This window comes from Mesocricetus auratus, unplaced genomic scaffold (assembly GCF_017639785.1).
Source record: "Mesocricetus auratus isolate SY011 unplaced genomic scaffold, BCM_Maur_2.0 Super-Scaffold_2245, whole genome shotgun sequence".
NCBI classification, from domain to species: domain Eukaryota; kingdom Metazoa; phylum Chordata; class Mammalia; order Rodentia; family Cricetidae; genus Mesocricetus; species Mesocricetus auratus.
This window is the reverse complement of record NW_024429180.1, coordinates 52,211,679-52,236,658: the sequence shown is the minus strand read 5'-3', so window position 1 is coordinate 52,236,658 and position 24,980 is coordinate 52,211,679. Positions and strand designations below refer to the sequence as shown.

Here is a 24,980-nt window from a genome sequence, read left to right as displayed (position 1 = left end):
CTGTCTCTCTGTCTCTCTCTCTCTTTCTCTCTCTCTCTTGCTGTGTGTGTGTGTGTGTGTGTGTGTGTGTGTGCTGAGAATTCTCCAGAATCTTGAAAATACTGGCTAAAGACTCTACCACTGAGCCACATTCCAGGCCCTGTATTTGATATCTTTATACATAGTTTGATGCACTTGGCAAGGTTAAGTTTGATCACCAAGTGTTTGTGGAAAAAATATTTATATTCCAGAACATTGATTAGGAGATGGAATGAAGGAGAGTGGGGGAGTAGGGATATGCTAAAGGTATAGAAAGTACCTTTAACTAGGGCCAGCTTAATGGGTGACTTAGAGGGTGAAGGTACTTGCCTGACAACCTGAGCTCCATCACTAGGATCCACGCAGTTGAAAGCACAAAACAACTATTCCCTTTCAACTCTGAGTTCCACATAAGCATCGTGCCAAGAGAACCCCACACACATTTGCACTTACATGCATATCCATGCACTCATGCATGTATACACACATACACACTAAATAAATGATAAATAAATAACTGTAATAAATAATTAAAGTATACACGCAGACAGCTTCAAGCTAGAAGGGAAGGTTGCATTTGCTCTCAAAGGCCCAATCAAACGTACACCCAATATATGCATACCACTCTATATTTGTAAAATCAACATTTTTCTTTAGAATCAAGAACAAAATTGTGCAAGTCAAGCCTCAAATTGTAATTTCAGGAAATTATTCTGTTAGCCTGAAATTAAGTATGCCACAGTGGCTTTCAAGAAAACATAAGATGACCAAGGGAGAGAGGGAGAGAAAATACAGGTGTATGTGTGTAAACATTTAAAGTAGCATTGAATAAGTAAGAAATGGTAGAGAGTAAGAAATAAGCTTTGGTGAGGAAAGGAAGAGACACACCAACACTCACTGTCAAATAGCTGATGTTGCAAAGAAGTGAAAACAGCCCATTCACAGGAGCCAGGAAACCCTTGAAAATGAGTCATATGGCATGCGACACAAAAGGTAACAGGCAGAGGCAGCATAGCCCTGAACACAGAGCACTTATCTTAAGCCTACTTCACTTTGCATAGGTTAAATCCTTTTCCATACAGTATTTCCCACAGGAGAATTAACAAAGCTAAATGTGAATACACATTCACCCTTTCCATTAGGTCTCCAGGCACCAGGCTAATGTAAGTTTTTTGTGGCTGTTTAGAGGTAACCTAGACAAGCAATTTGTCTGCAGTAAAACCAAGGACACCACATCGAACACATCCCTTTCCGAAATCATTCTAAAAATCAATATTGTGAGGCTGGAGAAATAGCTCATCTGTTAAGAGCACATGCTTCTCTTTCCGAGGACCCCGGTTGGGCTCCTAAACCTAAGAAGGGTGGCCCACAAGCACCTGTAACCCTATCTCCAAGGGATCTTATGACCGTTTTTGACCTTTGTAGGTAACTTTTGCAATACATACATAAAGACACATGACACATACATGCAAGTAATTTTAGAACTGATTAATTATCTATCATAGCCATGGATTCTATCATAACAATGGTTTCAAATAAAATCTATATTTGTGAGGAAATAATTTCATTGCTGTGATAAACTCACTTTATCTTTATTCAAATTTCCCTTAAAATATTCAGAAAAAAAGTGTAACTAACTTTTTTTGGTACTGAAATTGTTTGAAGAAAATTTCCTTGAAGAAGACTCTGATGAATATGTATTCCATCATAGTTAAGGGGATATTTTCATCATAAAGATATTTTGAGGAAGAGACTTTTGGAAAATTACTTTAACTATGTAAAGATGTGTTACATTTGTTTGTGCTGTGGAACATTACTTTAACTATAAAGGTGTGTTACATATGTCTGTAAAGAGAAGCCTTTTTTCTTGTCTTCCGCTTTGGTTTTTCCCCATCAGTTGCTTGGGCTCTGCCGCGTTGTAGTCCCCAAATAACACACAAGACACTGTATTAATTATGAAGCTGTTGGCCTTGCTTGTTTCTTACTGGCTATCTCTGACTTAAGTATTTATCCCTAATTGTTAATCTAAATATTTCTCTTACCAGAGAAAAGTTCCGGACATCTTACTTCTCTAGTGGGCTACATCATGACTCCTGTGTTTCTCCTACCCAGAGTCCTCCTGGATTCCTAGTTCCCACATATCTTGCTTTCCTATGGGCCAACAGTGCTTTATTGACATATACACAGGACTTCCCCCATCATATGCCTATGCTGCACTTGTGTAATTATGAAAAGATGTGTTGCTGTTTCACCTTGCCTGCCTAAGTCACATGACTGGTCTAATAAAAAGCTGAATGACCAGTAGCTAGGCAAGCAAAGGATAGGAAGGGTTGATGGGCAGAGAGAATAAGTAGGAAGAGAAGTCTAGGCTAGAAGAAGAAGGAGAAAAGAAAGAGAAGGATATACCCAGGGCCAGACGTCAGGCAGTAGCAAAACAGACAGACATGGGAAGAAGCAAGAAAGTAAGACAAACAGAGAGAGAGAGAGAGAGAGAGAGAGACAGAGACAGAGAGACAGAGACAGAGAGACAGAGACAGAGAGACAGAGAGAGAGACAGAGAGAGAGAGAGAGAGAGAGAGAGAGAGAGAGAGAGTAAAAGCCCCAAGGCAAAAGATAGATAAAAAGAAACAAGTTAAAAGAGCTAGCCAGAAAGGACCTTAAACTAGGCAGAACATCTAAAACTTGTTAGAAGTTTCTGTGTCATGATTTGGGAGCTGGCTGGAGGCCCAAAAGAAAAAGCCTGGTACACAGACTCTACTAAGAATTCTGCTAGCAAGGGGTCAAGACTGGGCTGGTGAAACCCAGAGAAACAGCTGACCTGAACAAGGTGGAGGGAGATCTTAGACTCCAGACTGATGGCTGAGAGGCCAGCATGGGACTGATCCAGACTCCCTGAATGTGGCTGTCAGTGAGGAAACATAGGCAATCTGTGGGCCTTTGGGTAGTAGAAAAGTATTTATCCCTGGAACACAATGGTCTTTGGGTACCCATTCCACAATGAGGGATGCTCTCTCAATCTGGACAATTGGGGGAGTGCCTGGGCCCTCCCAGGAATGAAATGACAGACTTTAGACCTCCACCATGGAGGGCCTTACCCTCCCTGGGGAATGGAGTGAGGATTGGATGGGGGCTGGGGAGCTGGTAGGGGGAGTGGGAGTGGAGGGGTGGGAGAGGGAGCTGGGACTGACATGGGAAGCAAGCTTGTCTTGTTTCTAATTTAAATATATAATTAAAAAGTGTTTTAAAAAACAAAAAACACAAAAAATAGTTCTGCTAGCACCAATTGGAATTGGAAGAAATTTTCTAGTAGGGGGATATGCACTCCTGGCTAGTTACATTTTAGATTATTCCAGTTATCAATTACATCTCATTCATCTCTGTGTTTCTGACTCCCATCGAATATTGCAGAATGTAGGTAATCAGAATATTGCTGTGTAATGGATTAATGGATAGGCCCTCTAATTATAGCTTAGGATGGCCTACAACTCACTATATGGCCTAGGCTAGCATCCAAGTCACAAACATATAGACAACCCTCAAGAATTAGGGTTGTCTATATATCCATGTGGAGATCTGGATATCATGTTTTAGCTTTGCTCTTGTGACTAATTAAAAATCTGAGCTAGTGTTGTCTGCAATGTGTTATTCAATTACAAGGTAAGAATTATTCAAATTTGAATGCTGTCTACATAGAAAAGATACAAATTTCAGATAAAAATGCCAACTCACATTCTTCTGCAATGTTTTATTTTAAGATTAAAATTTAAGGCAATAATTATGTGTGTGGATAGATGGTAGATAGGTAAATAATAGAATGGGTATATTATATGTAATTATTTGGAAGCATGCAGCATAAATTATTATAAAATATCAAAATCTGCACTCTATGACAAGGGACCATGCACGTCACTTCTAAGAGCTTTAATGTATTTAAAATGAAGCTAGTAGAACTTGGGCAGTAGTGAAGAATAAAATCTTAAAAAGCAAACTAATATAATCATTAATATTGTTAGTCTCCAAAGCAATATATACATGTATATCTGTGTACATGAATATATATACACATATATATTCAGGAGTCACTGAAACACCAGAAGACTTAACTGGAAAATGGCTCAGTTGGTAAAGTGCTTGATATGTCAGCATGAGGACTTGAGTTCTCTACTAAGAATCCACCTATTTAAAAAGCCTGGCATGATGGTCCAGGATCCTATCCCCAGCTAAGAAGACATGGAGACAGATAGATCCTGGGACTCACTGATTGTGCTCCAGTCCATTGAAAGACTCAGTGTCAACAAAGTGGATACCATGACAAATAACGTAAGAATGACCACAGCATACACATCCTCACATGTATGCACTTGTACACAGGCATACACATAGGCTGCATAGAAAAGAAAGAAGACAATCACAGATGTACTAACCTTTTTCTCTGGCTCTTCGGCCTCTCTTTTACGCAATGGATGAAGTCTTATGGGATAAACCACTTCATATTTCTTGGCCTTAGGGAGTTCTTTTGCTGTGTTTGCTGAGGGAGAAAGAACGAAGGGAAAATGAAGCTGTGGGACAGAATCAGCTGTTCAGCAATGGCCATCATGATGGGTGATGCCACACATAGCCCTTCAGCAATTTGTGTCCTGACACATGGACAGCTGGAAAACACTAGAAACTCACTCCTTGCCCCCTAATCTTTAATCTCTGTCTTTTAAATTTTCTCACGGGGGTATTTCCAAGTGTCTCTTTGATGACAGTTTTTCTTGGTAATTTCCCCCTTTCTTTTAGCTCCTTTGGTTCTGAGCAATGGTTCCCCAGCAGGAGAATGAGACAAGGTAAAACTTAAGCAGGATCCCATGATAATGAAGTAGAAACACTCCAAGACCTCACTGCTATGAAAATGGTATCAGATGCGCATCATTTCTGGTTGAAACACATATTCCTTGGAATTTTCAATAGCAATATTTAAAACATAATCCAAATAAGAGAAGCTTCTGCAAGGCAAAGGACACAGTCAACAAGACAAAACAACAGCCCACAGAATGGGAAAAGATATTCACAAACCACTCATCTGACAGAGGGCTGATCTCCAAAATTTACAAAGAACTCAAGAAGCAAGTCTCCAGAACACCAAAGGATCCAATTAAAAAGTGGGGTACAGAATTAAATAGAGAATTTTCAATAGAGGAGTCTAAAATGGCCAAGAGACACTTGAGAAAGTGCTCAACATCCTTAGCCATCAGGCAAATGCAAATCAAAACAACTCTGAGATACCATCTCACTCCAGTCAGAATAGATAAAATCAAAAACACTAATGGAAGTTTATGCTGAAGAGGATGTGGAGAAAGGGGAATACTCCTCCATTGTGATGGGAGTGCCAACCTGTACAGCCACTTTGGAGATCTGTTTGGAGATTCCGCAGGAAAATGGGAATCAGCCTACCACTAGACCCAGCAATTCCACTCTTAGATGCACATTTACACAACAAGGATGCCTGTTCTACTATCTTCATAGCAGCGTTATTTGTAATAGCCAGAACCTGGAAGCAACCTAGATGTCCCTCAACTGAAGAATGGATAGAGAAAATGTGGTACATTTACACAATAGAGCACTACTCAGCAGAAAAAAAATGGAATCTTGAAATTTGCAGGCAAATGGATGGCACTAGAAGAAGCCATCCTGAGTGAGGTAACCCAGTCACAAAAAGACAAACATGGTATGTACTCACTCATATATGGATTTTAGACATGGAGCATGGTATTGCCAGCCTACAATCCCACTGCCATAGAGTCTGGGATACAGGGAGAACCCTAAGAGAGATATGCATGGTAACCCAGAGAAAGGTTATGGCACAAGATCTCCTAATTGGATTGGGGGGAGAAGGAGGGCAGAAGGAGATGGGAGAAAGAGGGGGGTGAAAGAAGAGGGGAGAGGAGGACATGGGAGAGCAGGAAGGTTGAGCCAGGGTAAGAATAGAGGAGAGAAGGATGGGAGATACCATAAAAGAGGGAGCCATTGTAAGTTGGAGGAGAGATCTGACACTGGTGAGATCTTCACAGATCTACAAGAATGACACCAACTGGCATTAATGCTACCTTAAATTCCCTCCCATGATAATGAGAATGATGACTACCTTATATGCCATCCTAGAACTCTTATCCAGTGGCAGCCGGAGGCAGAGGCAGACACCCACAGCTGGGAACCGAACTGAACTCCTGAAACCCAGTTGCAAAGAGGAGTGATGAGCAAAGGAATCAAGATCAGGCTGGTGAAACCCCTAGAGGCAGCTGACCTAAACAAGGGGGAACACATGGACCCAAGACAGATGACTGAGGGGCCAGCATGGGACTGATCCAGACATTCATGCCACCGAACCTGAGAGTCCTAGAGGAGGCCTCTGCAGTTTGTGGAACCTTGGAGAGTAGAGCAGTATTTATTCCTGGCATACAAATGTACTCTGAGAACCCATTCTACATGGAGGGGTGCTCTCTCAGCCTGCACACATGGGGGAAAACCTAGGTCCTGCCCGGTATGATGTGACAGACTCTGAAAATCCCTCATGGAAGCCCTTGCCCTCCCTGGGGAGCAGAGGGGAGATCCGGTGGGGGGTGTGGGAGGATTGGGGGTGGGGGAGGAGGGGAGGGAGATGGAACTGAGAGTGACATGTAAAAAGTTAAATAAAAATTATCTCTGAAAAAAAAGAAAAACTTCTGATGCTGTGCTAATAGAAAGATCTGTCATGAGCAATCCTGACAAGCCTTCATTTTTTGGCATGAAAATATGAAAATTTCTGGGCACTGGTGGTGCATGCCTTTAATCTTAGCACTCAGGAGGCAGAGGCACGTGGATCTCAGTGAGTTTGAGGCCAGTCTGGTCTACAAAGCAAGTTCTAAGACAGGCTCCAAAGCTACAGAGAAACTGTGTCTCAAAAAAAAGAGAGAGAGAAAGAAAGGAAAAAGAAAACTATGAAAATTAGAGAAGTAGAGAATTGAACAGAGGCACTGATCAGGGCAGGACTTCTTGGAGGCTGGATTCACACTGGGAGGAAAGTGGAAAGTCACCACAAACAAACAATCCACATCTTCTCTGTGTCAGGATTTGGAGCTTCTCTCAGACCAAGCACAGTGGTCCACCCATTAGCAGACATAACTGTTGACTCTCACCAAACAAAACAGCACTAGACAGTTTAGTCCAATGATTCCCCAGAGAATAAAATATTTATTCCTTTTTATTTTTATTTTTCTGAAAATCAAAGCAAAAAATGAAATCTAGTGATGTCAGTTTGAAATGGTTTTAAATCATGTGATAGCACAAGAACAATTTAACCTGGGAGGATAGAAAAACTCATTAAGCTCTAAGTGTGCACTCAGAGTCAAAGTGGCAATTAGGATAATGAAGGAAAGAACCGTTCTCTCCATGACTTAGGGTTAACTCTTAGAAAACACTTCAAAAACAAAGCTAAGGCTGGAGAGATGGATCAGCAGTTACTGGCTGCTCTTTCAGAAGACCCAGGTTCTATTGTCAGCACCCACATGAGAAAAGAAACTCATACATGTGGGTAACTCCTGTTTAGGGAATCTGATGCCGTCTTCTGGCCCCCTTGACCACTAGGCAGGCAAGTGGATTACAGAGATATGTACAAGCAAAATATCCCTATAAATAAAATTGAGAATATATAAATAAATAAAAATACTTAAAACAATGTACAGATACTGCATTATCTTCAATTTAGATTTAGGAAATTTTAACTGCTTGAAAAGTGGGGGCAGATTAAACTGTGTCTCAGATGTGTACAGTAGTCTATAATATTATACAAACAAACACAAACCACTACACTGTCTTCAAAAGGGCCAAGTCTCATCAGCTGTGACAAATAAGTCAACACTTCTGTAACAGTAGTACAAAGTTTTTTTTTCAATTCTTTCTTTTTGTCTTTTTGTTTGTCTTTCATTTTGCCAGAGCCCCACTAGGCTAACATCAAATTCAAGATACTACTACTTCTAAATCCCAAAGCTGGGCTCCTGCAAATGTATCCTTAAGCCCAATCCACAAACTTCTTGAGCTTCTAATTTCTTGGAGTAGTGATGTAATCACTGTACTCTTTATTTCTATGGAATTTAGTATAACTTTATTAAATACATATGCAATTTATTCTAATGTTGGTGAAGAAAAGTAATAGTATTGGTCACAAAATAACATTTTAGTGTTCTAAAATGGGGGATGGTCATTCTCTCCTGCTAAAATTGTGTGATTACTTCAGAGCAGTGAGATGCCAAGAGGTAAGAAGCAGCTCTTGCCAGAAATGAGCTAATGGCTTGGGGGCAATTCCCTGCAGCCTCCTTTAATTCACTGGCACAGAAAATACACACCATACAGTGCCAGCATGCTAGATGGTGTATTATGGTGCCTAATCACTGCAATTAGCCCCATAGATATTGAGTCATGAAGGCATTGCTCACTGATGTTGGAGCCTCGACAATTCTTTTCTTTAAATGCCACACCAGGGGAGGAATTGGACTAGGGAGATGGCTCAGTGGTTAAAAATACTTCTGTCTTTTCCAGAGGACCCAAAATTCACTTCCTAGCACACATTTTTTGTGACTCACAGCTGCCTGAAACTCCATCTCTGGGGCATCTGATTCTCTCTTCCGGTTTCCACAGATGCCTGCACTCCACACATATGCACACACTCAGAAGTACTCACTCACAATTAAAACGTGGAAATGATTTTTAATGCCATATTGGAGGGATAGAGAAATGGCTCTTGTTTAAGTTACTCTTCCGAAGTTCTACTCCTAACCCCCACCTGGTGATGTACAACTGTCTCTAAGATTCAACACCTTCTTCTGGCCTCTGCAAGCAGATATGCATGTAGATAAAAGACCCATACACATAAACTGTTTTTTTAGGTTTCTTATGACAAAAAGCCATATCGGTGGTGTTCATCCACAACACGTGTGATTCTAACATGAAATCAGTTAAAGGTTCCTTTGAGTCATAAAGTGATGATAATACCCACCTGACTTTTCCTATAAAGAAAGAATATGGTAACAGCCCCGCTTCTCTTTCAGGAGAAGGTGAATAGGGAACTAAGTCACCCCATCCAAGAGCAAGCATTTTCTGTGCTGTAAGTGTTGAAACCACACTTCCAGCTAGTCTGAAGCCTAGTATTTAATGAAACCAAAAGTCACCAACTAGTCGTTAACTAGAGAATCAAAACGTGTGAACTACTTACAAAATGTATTTATTTCCCACTCACTCTTTGGTGGTGAGGCACTTCCAAATAGAAACCAAAACAAACAAAAGTATTTCTTTTTATAATCTTCAGCAACTTCTCTTCATTATATGAAATAAGTAAGTTTCCAGTCCATTCCAAACTCTTACAACACAGTCAGTTCTCTAAAGAAAACAGATAGAATTTCTCTGATTATCCTGAAAGCTAGAAGGCCCTAGAAAAAGGATATCTGAGATGTGGGGGTTTCCACAGCATAGAAAGGGTTGGAGTAGACACGGATATTGTTTGGCTCACATATCCTCTCATTTGATGGAGATGGGGCAGCCTCCTCCCAGGTGAATAAAATCAAGGTAATTATTTAGAAGCCAGTGGCACAAACAGAGCTAACTGCCATCCAGGGATTACACAAATCCAAGGTGCAACACAATATGCTTCTATTAATTTATTTTAATGCTTATTTGCTTTCTCTCTCCCACAGAACTCATGTGTTGGATTAGTTTTGACCAGCAAAACTGGAACAAGGGAGAGAAGACAATTACTTTGGTTTGAGTTAGAGATGTAACTGAGTGTGTGGTTGTGGGTTGGATTTTTCTTTAGCTGTTCATTAGTTTAAGATAAAGCAATTCTCAATAATGGGATTAACATAGCTGACCTCAGTCTATAACGCTTTTCTATTTTGATTCATTTTAGAACATTTAAGCATAATATCAGCATCTGTAGTTTGCTCCAAATCTGTTAGATTTCCAGGGTTGTCTTTTCCTATTGAGGCACCAAGCCTTTAAGTTTATGCAATGACATTGGCTCTCTGACCCCTAGATTCTTGTACTTTTAAATGTTATTCAGTAAAGATGAATATAGGGGGAAACTGGAACTCGTATTCTAACTAAGTGTATTATTTAGCTTTATATGTTAGATTGTCCATAGTGGCTTAGTTTTTCCTATAAAGACAAGAAATAATTGCTAGTGTAAAATAAATGTATTTTTAAAGTCACTGCATCCCAGGGCACACTCCTGAAACAGGAAAGCCACTTGACCTTTGTCAATGCACTGATTGACTTCCTCTTCCCCATCCATGTCTTTTTAAACATTTGTTTTTACTCTTCCTATGATGAAATCACATATCACTTTCCTCAGGGGATGGTGAAGCTCATTACAAGCTTCTGTTCTGATTTTTCATATTCTTCTTTTATTTCCAGTGGAACCAGGTAAAGGTTATGGCCAGAGGGCACATGCATAGAGTATCAATGATGTGGAGGGAGAAATAAAGAGAATGGGTTAAGAAAAAAATCTTTTGTTCCTTGTATTCTGTCTGGAAAACCAGTCCCTATGGGGTGTCTAGCAAAGGTACTTCAGTGGATGGCAGGGGTGGAGGGTGTTGGAAGGGTAACAGGGATGGTAAAGAAAGTCCGGGTGTGGCATCCTATTTACAATGAATACCTCCTCACTGGAGAGCAATCAGAGCACATCCTTGAGATGATGTCATACTTCTAAGCATGATTTCACATCTCCTGCTGCCATGCTCTGATGCAGAGCTGGAGGAGCAGAAACTGTCAGGTTTCTGCTGATTTCTCCCTGATGTCACTGAAATGACAGTGGCATGCATAGTTCTTACCAGTACCCATGAGACTTTGTCACAGATCTACCTGATCTTTCTCCCCTTGAACAGAGCTGGATCCCAAGAAGCTCTTCTCTTTCTTCTGAGAGTGGCGTCCCCAACAGTACTGGGGTCAGTGTTTTCAGAAAATGTGAGGAAAGAATTCCTACAAATATTTCAATTCTTGCAAATCAGAACTAGGAATTTAAAGTCAAGAGCTCATGTATTTAAGGATATAGTACTATCCTAACTATTTAATGATGTTAAGCACAATTTTCATGAGTCTGAAAAGCAAAGGAGAAGTCATTCTTAGTAAGAAGATACAGAGAGGGTTAGGGAGGAGGACAACCACTTCATGCTCACTGCCTTCACTCTTGTCCATAATTCATTCATTCCTAGATTCCAGCAAACATTCTATGGTCCAAGAAAACATTGCCAGTGTGGGTGAAGATTCAAGCTCCAGACACAGACACAGACGATGGTGGAGAAATGTGTCATCAGATCCCAGTCATGCCCACCTAAGCTGAGAATTTATAAAATGGAGACACCTACTTGCTACAACATGCTATGAAGTGCTATTCACTACATCTAAATTCTTTGATGTTTTCTATAACCGGCAAAAAAGAAAAGGCTATCCACATACACTGAGCTGAAACTCCTCCTCATTAATAATATTGCAATGCTTTAGAACTATAAATCTGAGCATGGCACCCTGCCAATTGACTGTATCTATTACCACTAAGCATAAAAACGTGCAATCCCAAGTGACCAATCCTTGGTGGTCTTAACCAGTCAAATCTGCTGTTTTGTTGAACTAAAAACCGACACAATTAGTTTTGATAGATTTTGTTTCTTGACTCAAAGATCACATTCACAGTTCAAATGTATAAGAGAGTCCCTTTCTCTTTTAAGGTACTAGATATGACATATAAATATTTCAGAAACCTCTATTTGCTCTCCTTCATGTCCATCACAGCCCCCAAACCACAGATTAAAGCCAGCCCAAATGGCTAATAAAACTGGTAAAAGGGGGAAGAAACAGCTAGCCAATGTATCATATACCATAAGACTAGGAGCAGATGGATAGCATGCAGTCCTGTGACACATTGACCAGATCCAAGAATGGTTAATGCCTACCTGGAACTGGAGGAAGGAGAAAAGAAACTACCAGAAGACTCCATTGCAACATGCTGCGGTTCCAGGAGCAGCGCCTGCCTCCGCTCTCACCTGTAAGCCTGCTTCTGCCCCAACCTCCTCTTAAGGGAGTCAGAATGAAACTCCCTGCTTCATTGTGTATGCTTGAGCAAGTGTTTACTGAAGGTGTTGCACAACTTAGGAGCTGTGGTCTTGCCGCAATGGCATGGCAGGCGGAAGTCCTGACCGCCTCTTGGCTGGCTCTAAAATTTCCTGTACTAGCAGCTATTATTTCCCTCTCTTTATTCGCTATGTGTCCCATTCAAGAGCAAAATAGCAAGTTTCCAATGTATTGTTATAGCTCAGTAGGTCACAAGGAGGTAACTGCCTTGACATATCTTGATATATACACCTGGTTTTATATTATGTATGTAATTATATTTGGAATATGCACATGCTATATTATGTGTACATGATATATATATAACATAATTAAATGTATGGATTTTTCAGCTAAATAAAAAAGGTAAGAAGAATATTGTTCTTCTACACATTTATGTTTTATAAAAAATTTCAAATTCTTTATAATACCTATGTGAAATTCTTATTTCCAATTACTCTTCAAGGTATTCTCACACAAAGATGTTCACAAGAAGCCTAGACTATCCTGAAATGCGATGCTTTTAAAGACAGGATTTCACAAATCCTAGGCTAGGCTCCAACATACTGTGTAGCACAGGTTGAACTTGAACTCTCTACAATCCCCGAGTGCTGGGATTGCAGGCCGTACCTCCACAGTCAGTTTTCATGAAGTGCTATGGATCAGATACAGGGTTTTATGCATGCCTGGCAAGTGTTTTGCCAACTGAGTTGCACCCATTCTCCTGAAATAAGAGTTTTGACAACACAAGTACAAAGTTCTCCAGACCACCATGGTGTTTGTACCCTAACTAATGACCTGGGTGAGATGATTTAAGGATGGAGGAGGAGCGGTCTGGGCCTGTCACCGCTGTTGTGATAATAACTTAGTTACGTGCAGAAATCATACACTAAAACTGAAAACAAATGTATTTAGTTGCTTATTTAACTTTAGGAACCCCCCTAGTCTATTATTCTTGTTATATTAGTCCTACTGACACATCTGTCTGCCAAGTACCATTTTACCTCCATTTTGTATGTGAAAAATGGATTTTAAGAACATAAAAGGGTCTACAAGATTAAGATTCCATTGTCTCCATTATATAGATTAAGAAGATTAGGCTGTTTGCTCACATTGCTCATGCAAAAACAGAAGGGGTGGAGTTTGAACTCAGTGCTGTCTGAGTTCTTGTTCATACACCTTCATGTTTCTTAGTTATCTGACTCACACACACAGCCTTACTTCTAATGATAATATTCCTATGGATCAGAAATGACCCTAAGAACAAATTGTGAACACATATGTTATAGTTAGGACACATGAGTTATGCATTATCTTAATACAAAGCACAGTTTTGGGCTAGAGAGATGTTAGTAAAAAGGACTGCCTTTCAATGACCATAAAAGCACCACACAACCACAAGAGAATTGTAAATCTGATTGCACAGCATTTCAAAGTAAAGGTTGAGAGTCTACTACTAGTTGGGAGCTTGTCTCTTCAACTCACACACTCTAGCTTTTCCTTTTCTGGGCAACATGGAAGCTATACCCACTTTTTTTTATTTAGTTCTTAGAAATTTTCAAGCAATGAGTTTCAACCATATTTACTCCTTCCCCAACGCCTCCCAGATCTGCTCTCTCTAGCCCCATCTAATTTTCTGTCCTCCTTTTTTTGGTAACTTATCAAGTCCAATATGTGACCATGTCATCTTAGATGTGTGGTCTTCCACTAGAGTCTGGATAACTTACCATGGAGCTACACTCACAAAGAAAACGGACTCCTTCTCCCAGAAGCTATCAATTGCCAATGACTCGTCAGTTAGTGGTGAGACTTCCTGCTCACCTCTTTTGTCTATGATGGGCTTGAGCTTGCTCAGGTCTTGTGCATGCTATCACAATTGCTGTGACATTCAGGACCTGCTGTGTCTTCAGGACACTGCCGTCATCCACCACTTCTTACATTTTCCTCTGTCTCTTCCAAATTGATCCCTAAGCCTGGAGGTAGGAGGTGTGGCATAGATATCTCAGTTAGAGCTGAGAATTCTTCAGTTTCTTATCCTCTGTGCATTGGTCAGTTGTGTTCTCTGTTAATCACCATCTACTGCAAACACAAACTTATGTGATGAGGCTTGAGAGATACACTGGTCTGTGGATATGATAACAAGTCATTAGGAATTATTTTAATACTATGTTCATTTTATTTTATTTTATTTTTCTTCATTCATTTGATTCCACATTAATTAGTACATAATATGTGTCATACATTGAGGGCACAATTAAAAGACCCAATCACTCTTTTGGGATGCTTCCAATCTGGTAAGAAACACAAGGAAGACCACTTCCATGCAATTACAGAAAGTGAGTGTGATTATGTGCCCTGTACCATTATGTCTCTTCTTTAGTTCTAGAATATAACTATAGATAGAGGTAAGAGTTCTTTATCAATTGTGCAAGAAGAACTTTCTGGAAGCTAGAACAATGCAGTCTGTGAAGAATTCACTGTAAGACACTCTGCAATGTGCATATTACAATGCATTATTTTAGCATTGGCCATATTTTGGCATTGTTGGAGCAATGAGGACCTGGAGCAGGAGTCCTGCTAAAGATAAAGTGGATTGATTAACTTGTGCATCTGCTTGGTTGTATTGGAAGAACATCCTGGCAAAGTATTGTGATGTGGGAGTCACTTGAACTATCAATTGATCTTCAGTACTCTTCAGATTTCCTGTGATAACCATGCTTGTGACAAGACTTGTTTTCAGCTATAATTTTCACATTTCCAGGTTAATCTTTAGAGACTAGTTATATTTATAAAGTCCTTTAATAGCAAAGAATTTTACTGATATCCGAATGAGTTTTATTCTCCTCTTCACCAGTTACTGGCTTGAAGATGTACCAAGTAAGCATAACGAATGATGAGTGGATAAGTTTCGATGGCCAGCTTAGTTTTCCACTTCTCTTTTTGTTCATAAAAATAGTTATCACATATTTTGTCATCTTTGTTTGTTAAACTCTGGAAGAACATAAAGTAAATGGAGGAAGAATATGTTAAGAGCAGAGACGACATATTTATATGATAAACACAAAATACCACAGTAGAGTAAGGAACAGCATAAGTTTAGCATCCAAGTTTTTAACCTAAGAACAACCAGTTCCTACCAGTACAGAATGGCTGAAGCTATACTACAGTAGAAAAAAGCGGGGGGGGGACCAACTGCAAGTCAAAATGAAAAAAGCAGGAATATGAGCAAAATAAATGACTGGAAAGGGATGTATTTCGTAAGTTCTTAGGGAGAAAAAGTAGTAAGAGTTAGTAACTAGGTATAGTAGAGTGGAAATTAAAAAGAAACCATTTTTCACTAAATACTTACTTAGTGTCTACTGTGAACTAACTGCAGCAATCACATTTTGTGATCACATTTTACCCATAGAGTTAAAACCCCTGAAAGCAAGAAAGCATAGAACCTGGTTGGAACAAGAGAGCAGGCAAAGTACACAAAATAAGGTGGTTCGTTCAGGGACCACTTAAAATGTTCCCTTTGAGGGCAGGATATTCAGTGCACACCTTCCCAGGATCTTTTTGCCTCCAGCAGCAGCAAGGAAATGGAGGGCAGAGTTCTCCACCTCACTGTGGTAATCATTGTTCTCCTAGACACTGACACTTCTACATTCACATCTTATATTGAATGGGCTGTCTTGAACTATTATTTCATACATGAAGAAGTGTTACTTCACTTAGATTTCAACATATCTGACTGAGATCAAAACCCATTATTGGGCAATGTCTTATTTACTAAATGCTTATAAAAATTTCCATTGACCTGTAACACCAGCACACAGGAGCTTAAGACAAAAAGACTGCTACAAGTCTGAAGCCAGTTTGGGTTCCATGGTGAGTTCTTAGCCATCCTGAGCTAAAGAATGAAGATGAAGAAGAAGAAGAAGAAGATGATGATGATGATGAAGGAGAAGGAATAGGGAAAGAGGAGGAAGAGAAACAAAAAATATATTTTTATGAATTTTTTTCATATAAGTTTGTGAGATTTTTTTCCATGCAACTACTCCAGAGATTATAAATCTTATATAAGCAAGAATATATGGGGGATTTGGAACTGCTGCTTTCTTGGCTCAGTACACAGACCTCGGATATGAAATCACAATAATGTTTTAAAAGGTGTCAAGCCACACAGAGAAGTAACATTCCCTAGCATTTCTCTAACACAGGACAAACTAGCCTTACTCAGAACAATGGTTAAGTGTTCCAGAGTGTTTCACAGTTTAAGATGTTGTCAGAGAAGAGGTCCAGACCAAGCTAAACTTACCATTTTATAAAAATACAGTGATGAATAAAAGTGAAGGGGGAAGAATAAGGACAGAAATTGTCACAGCAGATTTTGGGAGAGTTAAGAAGTCCCAGAGCCCAGCACGGTGCTGCAAATGCAGTCTTCTCCACACCTTCCCAGAAGTCAGAAGGCTGCAGAGGCAGATGCTGTTGCGGGAAGAAAGGGAGCACATTCTCTCTTCAAGAGGAGTACTGGGTTCAATTCATCACTATATCACTTTTCATGTTTCCCCGAATTACTTTGTCTTTGGTCTCGATAGATAATAATAAGTTCTAATCTTGCACAAAGTGTGCAATGAGAAGTTGACTCAAAAGTCTTTATGGGGGCACAATGGCCTTGTACATTGGACAAGTATTTGTAAAATGGCTGCATTATTCCCTATAAACACCAGCTTCTCTTAGTTAAAGGGCATCTGAACAAAGATCCCTGCAAGATTATCTGGATTTTAAGAATCACGTTAAAAGCAGTGGGATGAAACTTGACCTGGATGCAAAGGTCATCAGTGTTTCAACCTCTGAGGCAATCATGCAGCTCCTTGTCTCCTGTGACATATGGAAGGAATGCTGGGAAAGCCACTTCTTCAATACGTGCCTAATACCATTTTGAGTAAACTTTTGTAATTTCAGTAATTCTTTTTATTTTATTTTTTATTTATATGTCTGTATGTCTGCCAGGTGTGTGCAATGACCACTGAGGCCAGAGGGGGGCATCAGATGTCCTGGGGGTGGAGTTCAAGGAGGTTGTGCATGTGTAGGTATAGGTGTTCAGAACTCAACTCAGGTCCTCTTGCAAGAACAATGAGCGCTCTTAACTGTGGAGCTGTCTCTCCAGTCCCATGCCACATGCTTGGGAAAGCTTTGTGATATCGGAAAGCTCAGTGACATAGGCAGAAACTGAAGCCCAGTGGTACTGTAGGAGTTTGAGATACTTACCAATCGGACTATTGAGCTGGGGGGACACACTGAGGAGGTACAGCTCACTGGGATGTCATTGTGAGACAATCCTTCAGGGAAGTTGGCTGGGATGTTCTGGCTACAGAAAACACCTTGCTGACACCAAAGGGGAGAAAGAAATTGATGCTGTGGATTCATTCTGCCCATATCTAACCTAAGAAGGAGCATTTTGTTGTGTTTTGAAAAGCAGGCTTGCAGCAGAGTATCTGCAGTAGGATACAATGCCCCTTTAGCCTCCTTTGTCAGTTCTGGTGACCGTCTCAAGAAATAAGTTGCTGAACAAAGACCTAGAGAAGTGGAGAAAGGTTATTCAAGGTCTGTATTGTTTACTTTTCCTGTTATGGTGACAAAATCCCTGGCAGAAACAACCAAAGGGAGGGACATTTATTGTGGTTCATAGTTTAGAGTGTCCAGTTCATCCTAGTGGGAAAGGCAACATAATTGGAGTAGCCATGGCAATGAGAGATTGTGGTGTGGTTTGTTCACACCTTATTAGCTCCTGTAGTAGAGGAAATTCAGACTGATAGTGGGACTAGTCTATACCCCTCTAATATCCACTTTGGATTACTATGTCCTAAAGTCCCCCCAAGTTTCGGAGGCAAAGGCACAAGTTTGCAATCAAACACATGAGCCTGTACGGGGCGTTTCACATTTACACCAAACAGGAGTTAAATGCATTATATTTGTGGTAGTCCCAAGAGCCTGGAAGTGGGAAGATAATGGCAAAGGAAAGACTGATCCAGTTTGTGTTGACCTCTCAAGACTTATAGATTAGCTCTGGTTTAATAAATATACTGCTGTGCTGTGTTCTCTGTATGTTTACCTTATTTAAAGAGCTTAAAGATGGTTTTCAAAATTAATTATTTAAATGATCAGATCAGTTGTTCTCAGCCTGTGGCTTGCAACCCCTTTGGATTCAAATAGTATTTTCATAGGGATTGCATATCAGGGATCCTAAATATCACATATTAACATCACAATTCATAGCAGTAGCAAAATGACAGTTATGTAGTAGCAACAAAAATAATTTTATGGATGTGGGTCACCACATCATGAGGAACTATATTAAGAGGTCTCAGCGAGAGAAAGACTGAGAACCACTGGTTTAGGTGAATGAAAGATCATGTCTTGACCTATAACCAACTGTTCCATTACCTGAACCAGAAGAGCTGAACCCCATTTTTCCCTAAGACAGATGACAGGTGAAGGACTGCACAGCAGAGTGTCCCCTGTGTCCTGTTGGTGAGGAAGAGATTAAAGAGAGAGCTGGACACATGACATTCTACAGACTGGCAGATGAGTTTGACACAGTCCCTGAGTCGATGGGTAGTCTCACTTTCTATGGAAGAGGACACCATATGCCATACAGGGCCACCCAGCCTACTTGGAAATGCTGAACAAACAGTTAAGTGAAGAAGACTTTTCGCATCAGAAAGGGAGATGAAGTCCAGTTCCTGTGACTGACTTACCTGAGTGGTTCTGTGAATGACACGGAACTGAATTCCAGCATTCATGAATGAGCAGGAACTGAGAAGGAGAGTTCTTTGACTAAGGAGCCACATCTGTGGGAACAGTGTGGGGAGGGAGCACAGCTTGTGGTTATGCCTTCTAGGTCCCTTCCGGATTCAAAAGTACCAAGATATTCATAATATCGCGCTTCTTTGTGTCTTTCTACCACGTAAGAATGAAGGGAGAGGGCCCAAATGTATCACATCTCTGTGAATGGGCAGCATCGGCCCTCACTATAGGTAGCAGTATTCCATCAAGATGTTTAAGTAAGGTTTCAGCTTGATCACACACAGCATCTCTGCTGATGAACTACTGAGGTTTAACCAACATAGTATAAAGAAAGAAGCCATGTCTTACTCCAGGGAACCCAATGCAACATGGCATAATTAAATGCTTAGCTTTGTAATCCAGGGCTTGAGGGCTTGTTGGCTGATCATAAAATTAGAGCCTAACCAAGAAAATATCAGCTTGTGCAAACACACGGAGCTGAAAGTCAATAACAAAGTCTCATGGCTTTCTTTTGTAAAAACGTATTTACTAGGCTGAAAATCAAATACTTGCTGGTCACCACAGGTGGAATCTATATTTGAACAAGAAATGGTAAGGCTCTAAATTGTTTTTGCTGATAAAAGACTCGCAGACCGTTCCCTGCCTTTCTGCTGAGGCTTGTCAGTTCTTGACTTGTGCCCTTCTGGTTCTACTCTGTTTTCCGATTATCCTTTGGTTCTACTTTGTTTTCCGATTATCCTTTTAATCATAAACCCAGCATGGAAACATTCGCTCCACGTGTTCTCACTTGTTTATGTGTTAAGTGTGTCTAGGTAGATGCAGTCAATTAAGCTGAGAGAATTCAGATACAAGAGTGGGCAATCCCTTCAGTCTTGTGTCTAGTTTCTCCAAAGTTGTTCACATACACACTCCTGTCAGTGTGTGATATTTGTGCAAGCCATACATACGGATGACAGAAATTCACATATTTGTAAGTTCTTTTCAGTTTGAATTGAGCAACAATTAAGCCATTTCTGAAAGTGCTTCAATAGCAGAGAAAATAGATGCAACCAAGTATTAAGAATTGAGAGAATAGTTCAAAAAATTAAAGCTTAGAATTTAACAAATGAAACTGTGGTGTTTAGTAATTTGATTGAGTCTTGGCATTCAGATATTTGGTCAAATATTCTTCTGTACATTTCCATGAAGGTGTTTTAACATGAGGTTAAGACTTAATTTAGTGGAGTATTAGAAGGCCACATTGCTCTCCTCATCGTGATTGAGCCTTGTCTAATTAACTGAAAGCCTCAATACAACAAAACTGACTTCCCTGAGTCAGGACCTCCTGTGGACCTAAACTTAAACCTTCCTTGAGTTTCCAGTCTTCTGCTAACTGTGCAAGATTTTACATTTAAGTATCTGTAATTATCAAGTGTTTGGAATGTCCATGCATCCCTATTAGTTGATTTTCTTTCTTTGAAGTATTTATTGATATAGAAAACATCATGAATATACCACTCTCCTTATAAGTTGACAGGATCCTCTTTTTACCATTTAAGATGAAAATCCAATGTGCAGAATATTTTCACTAATGTCCTCCCACCAGGCACATTCAGAAGTTTGTTGGGTGTGAAAATGAGCACACTGTAACACTACTCAAGACAGCATCCAACAACTACATTCAAAGAATACAATGAGAAGACACTGAGCCTTGAATGAAGACCTAAAAAAGAAATCAGTCAACATGATAAGGAGTTAGAGAGAAGGTCTGCAAGACAGACTTCCTACATAAGTGAAGTGTTCAGCAGCACCAGAAATCTCCCAACAAATTAACTATAGAACCAGAAACTGAGCATGAGATAGGCACAGATTTCTTTCTCAAAGATAGTTTCCATGGAGAGGTAAAGGCACATTGAGCAGAGACTGGTCATGAATGTATGTGGTTGGAAAGCTGTGCTCTGAAGAGTGGGAGAAATATCAGGCTAATACTACCCTCTAATTAAAAAGTTATTATAGCCTGAACGATTCCAAGAAAGAAAGAGAGAAGAGAAATTGAGAGCATGGAATGAAGGAATAGAAGGAGGGAGACAGGGAGAGAAGGTGGGAGGGAGACAGGGAAGAAGGGGGAGGGGAGGGAGGGAGGGTGGGGGAGGGAGGGAAGGAAAGGGAGGCAGGGAGGGAAGGACATTGCTTCTAGAACAGAAGGAGGTTACAGTTCATCTTACTGGGTTTGAGATGAACTGGGTAAAATTGTGTCATAAATGGGTATCTTTCTCTATCCCTCTTAGGAAAGTCAAAATTCTTGTTTTACGGAAGTTGTCAATACATAAAATACTGTATTTTAAAAGTGAGTTTCCCTCTAACTCTTGCCTAGTAGCTCAGTTGCCCCCTGAGAATAATTATTATCTACCTTCTTAAAGATCATTTCAGAGACAATTCATAAAAAATAAGAAAATTAAAATATATTTAACTGAATTATTTTCATACAATCATGCCCTTAGATTTGGTTATGACAGTATTTAATCCATGTTAAACTTATTATGTTGTAGCTTTCTTTTTGCTATATTGTTCTTAACATTGTAATTTAAGTTTTTCCAAGAGATTTTGCCAACTTTTCAGGCAGATTTTCAGTAGTGCAAACAGTTAGAAGAATTTTACTTGCTGGTTCAGAGATTTGACCATCAACATTTCTTTACAAATACCTGACCACATTTACCCCCATCCTTCCATCTTCAAGATAATATTGAGGCCAAATTCACTTCCCTAATAGATCAGATATCTATAACCAAGTTTGTATTATGCATTGTTCAGTATATTATAAAGTCATTGATAAGGCATTTGCTAGGATAGACTATCCCAGCAATTTGGAAGAAATTGGCTTCCCATAGGAAAAATGTGAAAATGTATGCTAGCTTCTGAAAGGAACTGATAGATGGAGAATGATGAAGTCTCCTAATGTTACCCTACACTCCTGATAGGGGGTCTTATCCAGTGAGATAAGGGGGGGTTCTCATCACTGTTGCTGCTGCTGTTTAAGGGATGGACTCCCTCTTTATCAAAGTGCCTACCTTTCATCAGGAACATTTCTGTGAGACTGGATGTTACCTTTCTGTGTTCTACTCCTGCCCTCTGGGGTTGAGATCCTGGCCCTGTTTTCTTAGTTCCTATTGATACTACATTTGCTAACTCCTTCAATTTTTTTCCTACTCCTGAAGCCTCTGGTGACTCCTTTCCAGCACCTGAGATTATTACTATAAAATCACAATGCCCCTAGACTGTGACAGATCCATTGAGCAAAACTGCTCCATTCTGGTGTGTTTCCTTCTAAGCTGACCCACATGGCCTGCAGTGACAGGCGATGGGCTTTGTTACTGGCTTACAGGGAATCCACCAAGGGAGGCAGTGGTAGGGGATAGGAAGATGGTGTGAGAGTGTGGCCGGGGGATTTTCTGCTGTACCTTCCATGCAAGGCCTCTATGAGCTGGTTGCTTCTTTTTCTGGAGACCCCACCTCTATGGGAGACTTTGCATCAACCTGCAGTGAACACTTCTCTCCTTTCTCACTGAGAAGGCTTCCATACTTATGCCAAACCCATGCCTAGACTTTAGTTACCTTAATCTCTGCCCATGCTTTTGCCTATGCTTCCCTTGTTAAACTCTTCAAATTTCCAAATGCTATCCGTTGCTTTTTTTCCTTAGAACTTTAACAGACTTATCTGTTTCCTCTGGGTTCTCTATATTAGTAAGTCTGTTTTCATGTGTGTACAACAGACATCAGACTTCTGTCTTGTCTCACAATTGTGTATAAGGTTAATTCATAAATACTGGAAGAGACTAAACCCAGTGCTTAAAGTTGTTCTCAAGAACAAAAGGATAAAAAAAGTTTAAAAAAAACAAGAGGCAAAGAGACAAGGCACGCAGAGGACATTTTCTCATTACCTAAGTGGGAAGCAATGGTTTGCCTCTGACCTCCTGCTTATATCTGCTAGGAAGAGCACATATGGAGATAGAGATGCTGAAGGACATCTATATCTCATCTGGGAGTGCAGAATTTTAACTATTTTTTCATTCTTCATTTTCATTGATCATCTGAAGAGGATGTGACTAACTGTGATAATACTGAGAATTTGAAATTGAATGGGGTTAAGGAAGAGGACATCACTGACATGGATAAAATAGAATGGAGAAACCAGGAAATCAGAAGATGAAAGTCTGAACACAGCTCAGTTTCCCTTGGTGTCTGGGTAAGCAACGGTGAGTTCTCCTTTGGTTCATAAAACACTTAGAAAATGAGAGGACTGCTGTGAACTTTATCCCATATAAATGCAGAGCTAAAAAATAGCAGGCTGCTTCATAAACGTCCACATGGGGAGTGCTATGGTCATGAAGACCATCTGTGAACCCATCTCAACATCAGCATTCTGGGGCTGGTTAGATAGATTGGTGGTTAAGAGCATATGCTGCTTTTACTGAAAAACTGAGTTCAATTCCAGCATGAACATCAGATGGTTCACAACTTCCTGTACCCCAGTTCCAGAGGATCTCACACCTCTGACCTCTGTGGGCACTTGTATTTATGTGCACATACCCCCACACATTCACACATAATTAAAATAATAAAAATAAATCTTTAAAAATTAGTGTTCTGGAGCACACTGACTCTGGGTATCAAAGGCAAGCTGTAACACAGGAGGCTGCTGCAACCAGCTTGTAATTAATAATCTCACTCCAGCAAACCAGCCAGGCAGACAGTGAGGGCTGGCTTCCAACAAGGCTCCCACTCTGTTTCCTGTCAGGAAGATCCGCCAGGCTAGGGGCACTGGTCTTGGATCATTTCATCCATTTCCTAGAATGTCCTCTTTCTCAACTGCAGTTATTCAGTCATTTTCATAAAACAGGTAGCTCCATACCGACAGAGAGGAAGTGAAGAAAGTGTGGTTAAATTCTGGCTTGAAGATACAGAGTTCTGCTTCAGGGCAGTGGCTACATAACTGCAGACACTTTACCTAACCTGTTTGTCCTAAAATTCTCTCTGGGCGCCAATACAGCCAGATGAAATGAGTTTAAATCAGGGTTTTTAAGTATTTATTTTATATTTATGACTATTTTGTCTGCATGTATGTCTGTGTACCACATGCATGCCTGGTGCCCACTAAGGTTGGATGAGGGTATCAGAACATCTAGAATTGGAGTTACATAATTGTGAGCTACCATATAGGTGCCCAGGATGGAACCTACGTCCTCTGCATGAACAAGTGATTTTAAATGCTGACCTGTCTCCAACCCTAAGATGACTTTAAGTTTTCCTTTTTGAATTGTGAATAACTCCAGAAGAGGCCAGTTCTAGGTCTGGAGGTTCTCATAGGATTAACAAACAGGAAAGATAACCAGTGTACTTTTTCGTGAGCCTTTGTTATATTTCTGAAGTGAATTAAAGTTGGCATTAAATATTTTCCAAAACAGAAACAGCAATAGATAAATTTACCTGTCACTCTTAAGGTGATAAAAACTTAGTGACAGCCTCCTTCTTTATAAGATACGCACACATATGTTATATACACATATATGTATCTAGTGTGTATATATACATACATGCATATACAAATATTATATACACACTTAAAATATGACAACTCTATGTCTTGGAGCCAGTGGTACCAGGATAAAATATGTTACCTCCTGAAAATAGAACAAAGCATGCCTCCTGGCACCACCAAGATGGCTATCTGTATCAGAATTAACTCATGCCCTGAACTGATCCATATCATCTACTATTTCTATAAATTACACACATTAGAAGGACTCTAAGATTTACATAGTCATGCATCTTACGAAGCTTTATTACCAGTTCTTATTCTAACTTAAGTTTGTAGAATGCATTCTTGATGGTAAATTCTAATTTTTTTTCCCTGTGTAAGTGAAAAGAGCATGAAAATCAAAGAAAAGTCCTCATCCCTGGTCACTTCATTTCCTTGCCCATTTCTTTTTAACTTTATTTCTTGTCTGATAAAGTATTTCATGTGGCTGGGCGCTGGTGGCTAATGTCTTTACTCCCAGCACTAGGGAGGCAGAGGC

The 24,980-nt window shown here is 40.0% G+C and overlaps 1 protein-coding gene across 7 annotated transcripts in view; it reads right to left on the bottom strand.

Annotated features, from left to right (window-relative positions):
• Adam28 (ADAM metallopeptidase domain 28) overlaps positions 1-12,113 on the bottom strand; it is a 90,875-nt gene extending 78,762 nt beyond the window's left edge. For all 7 annotated transcript variants that reach the window (XR_005874060.1, XM_040738218.1, XM_040738324.1 and 4 more), the window contains exons 1-2: positions 11,979-12,113; positions 4,443-4,546 (exon numbers count right to left, since the gene is read on the bottom strand). Coding sequence is in view for 6 of the 7 variants with exons in the window: in XM_040738218.1 (XP_040594152.1) it covers positions 4,443-4,546; positions 11,979-12,030 (156 nt within the window). In the remaining variant the exon portion in view is untranslated. The remainder of the gene's footprint in view (positions 1-4,442; positions 4,547-11,978) is intronic.
• Between the last annotated feature and the right edge of the window lie 12,867 nt (positions 12,114-24,980).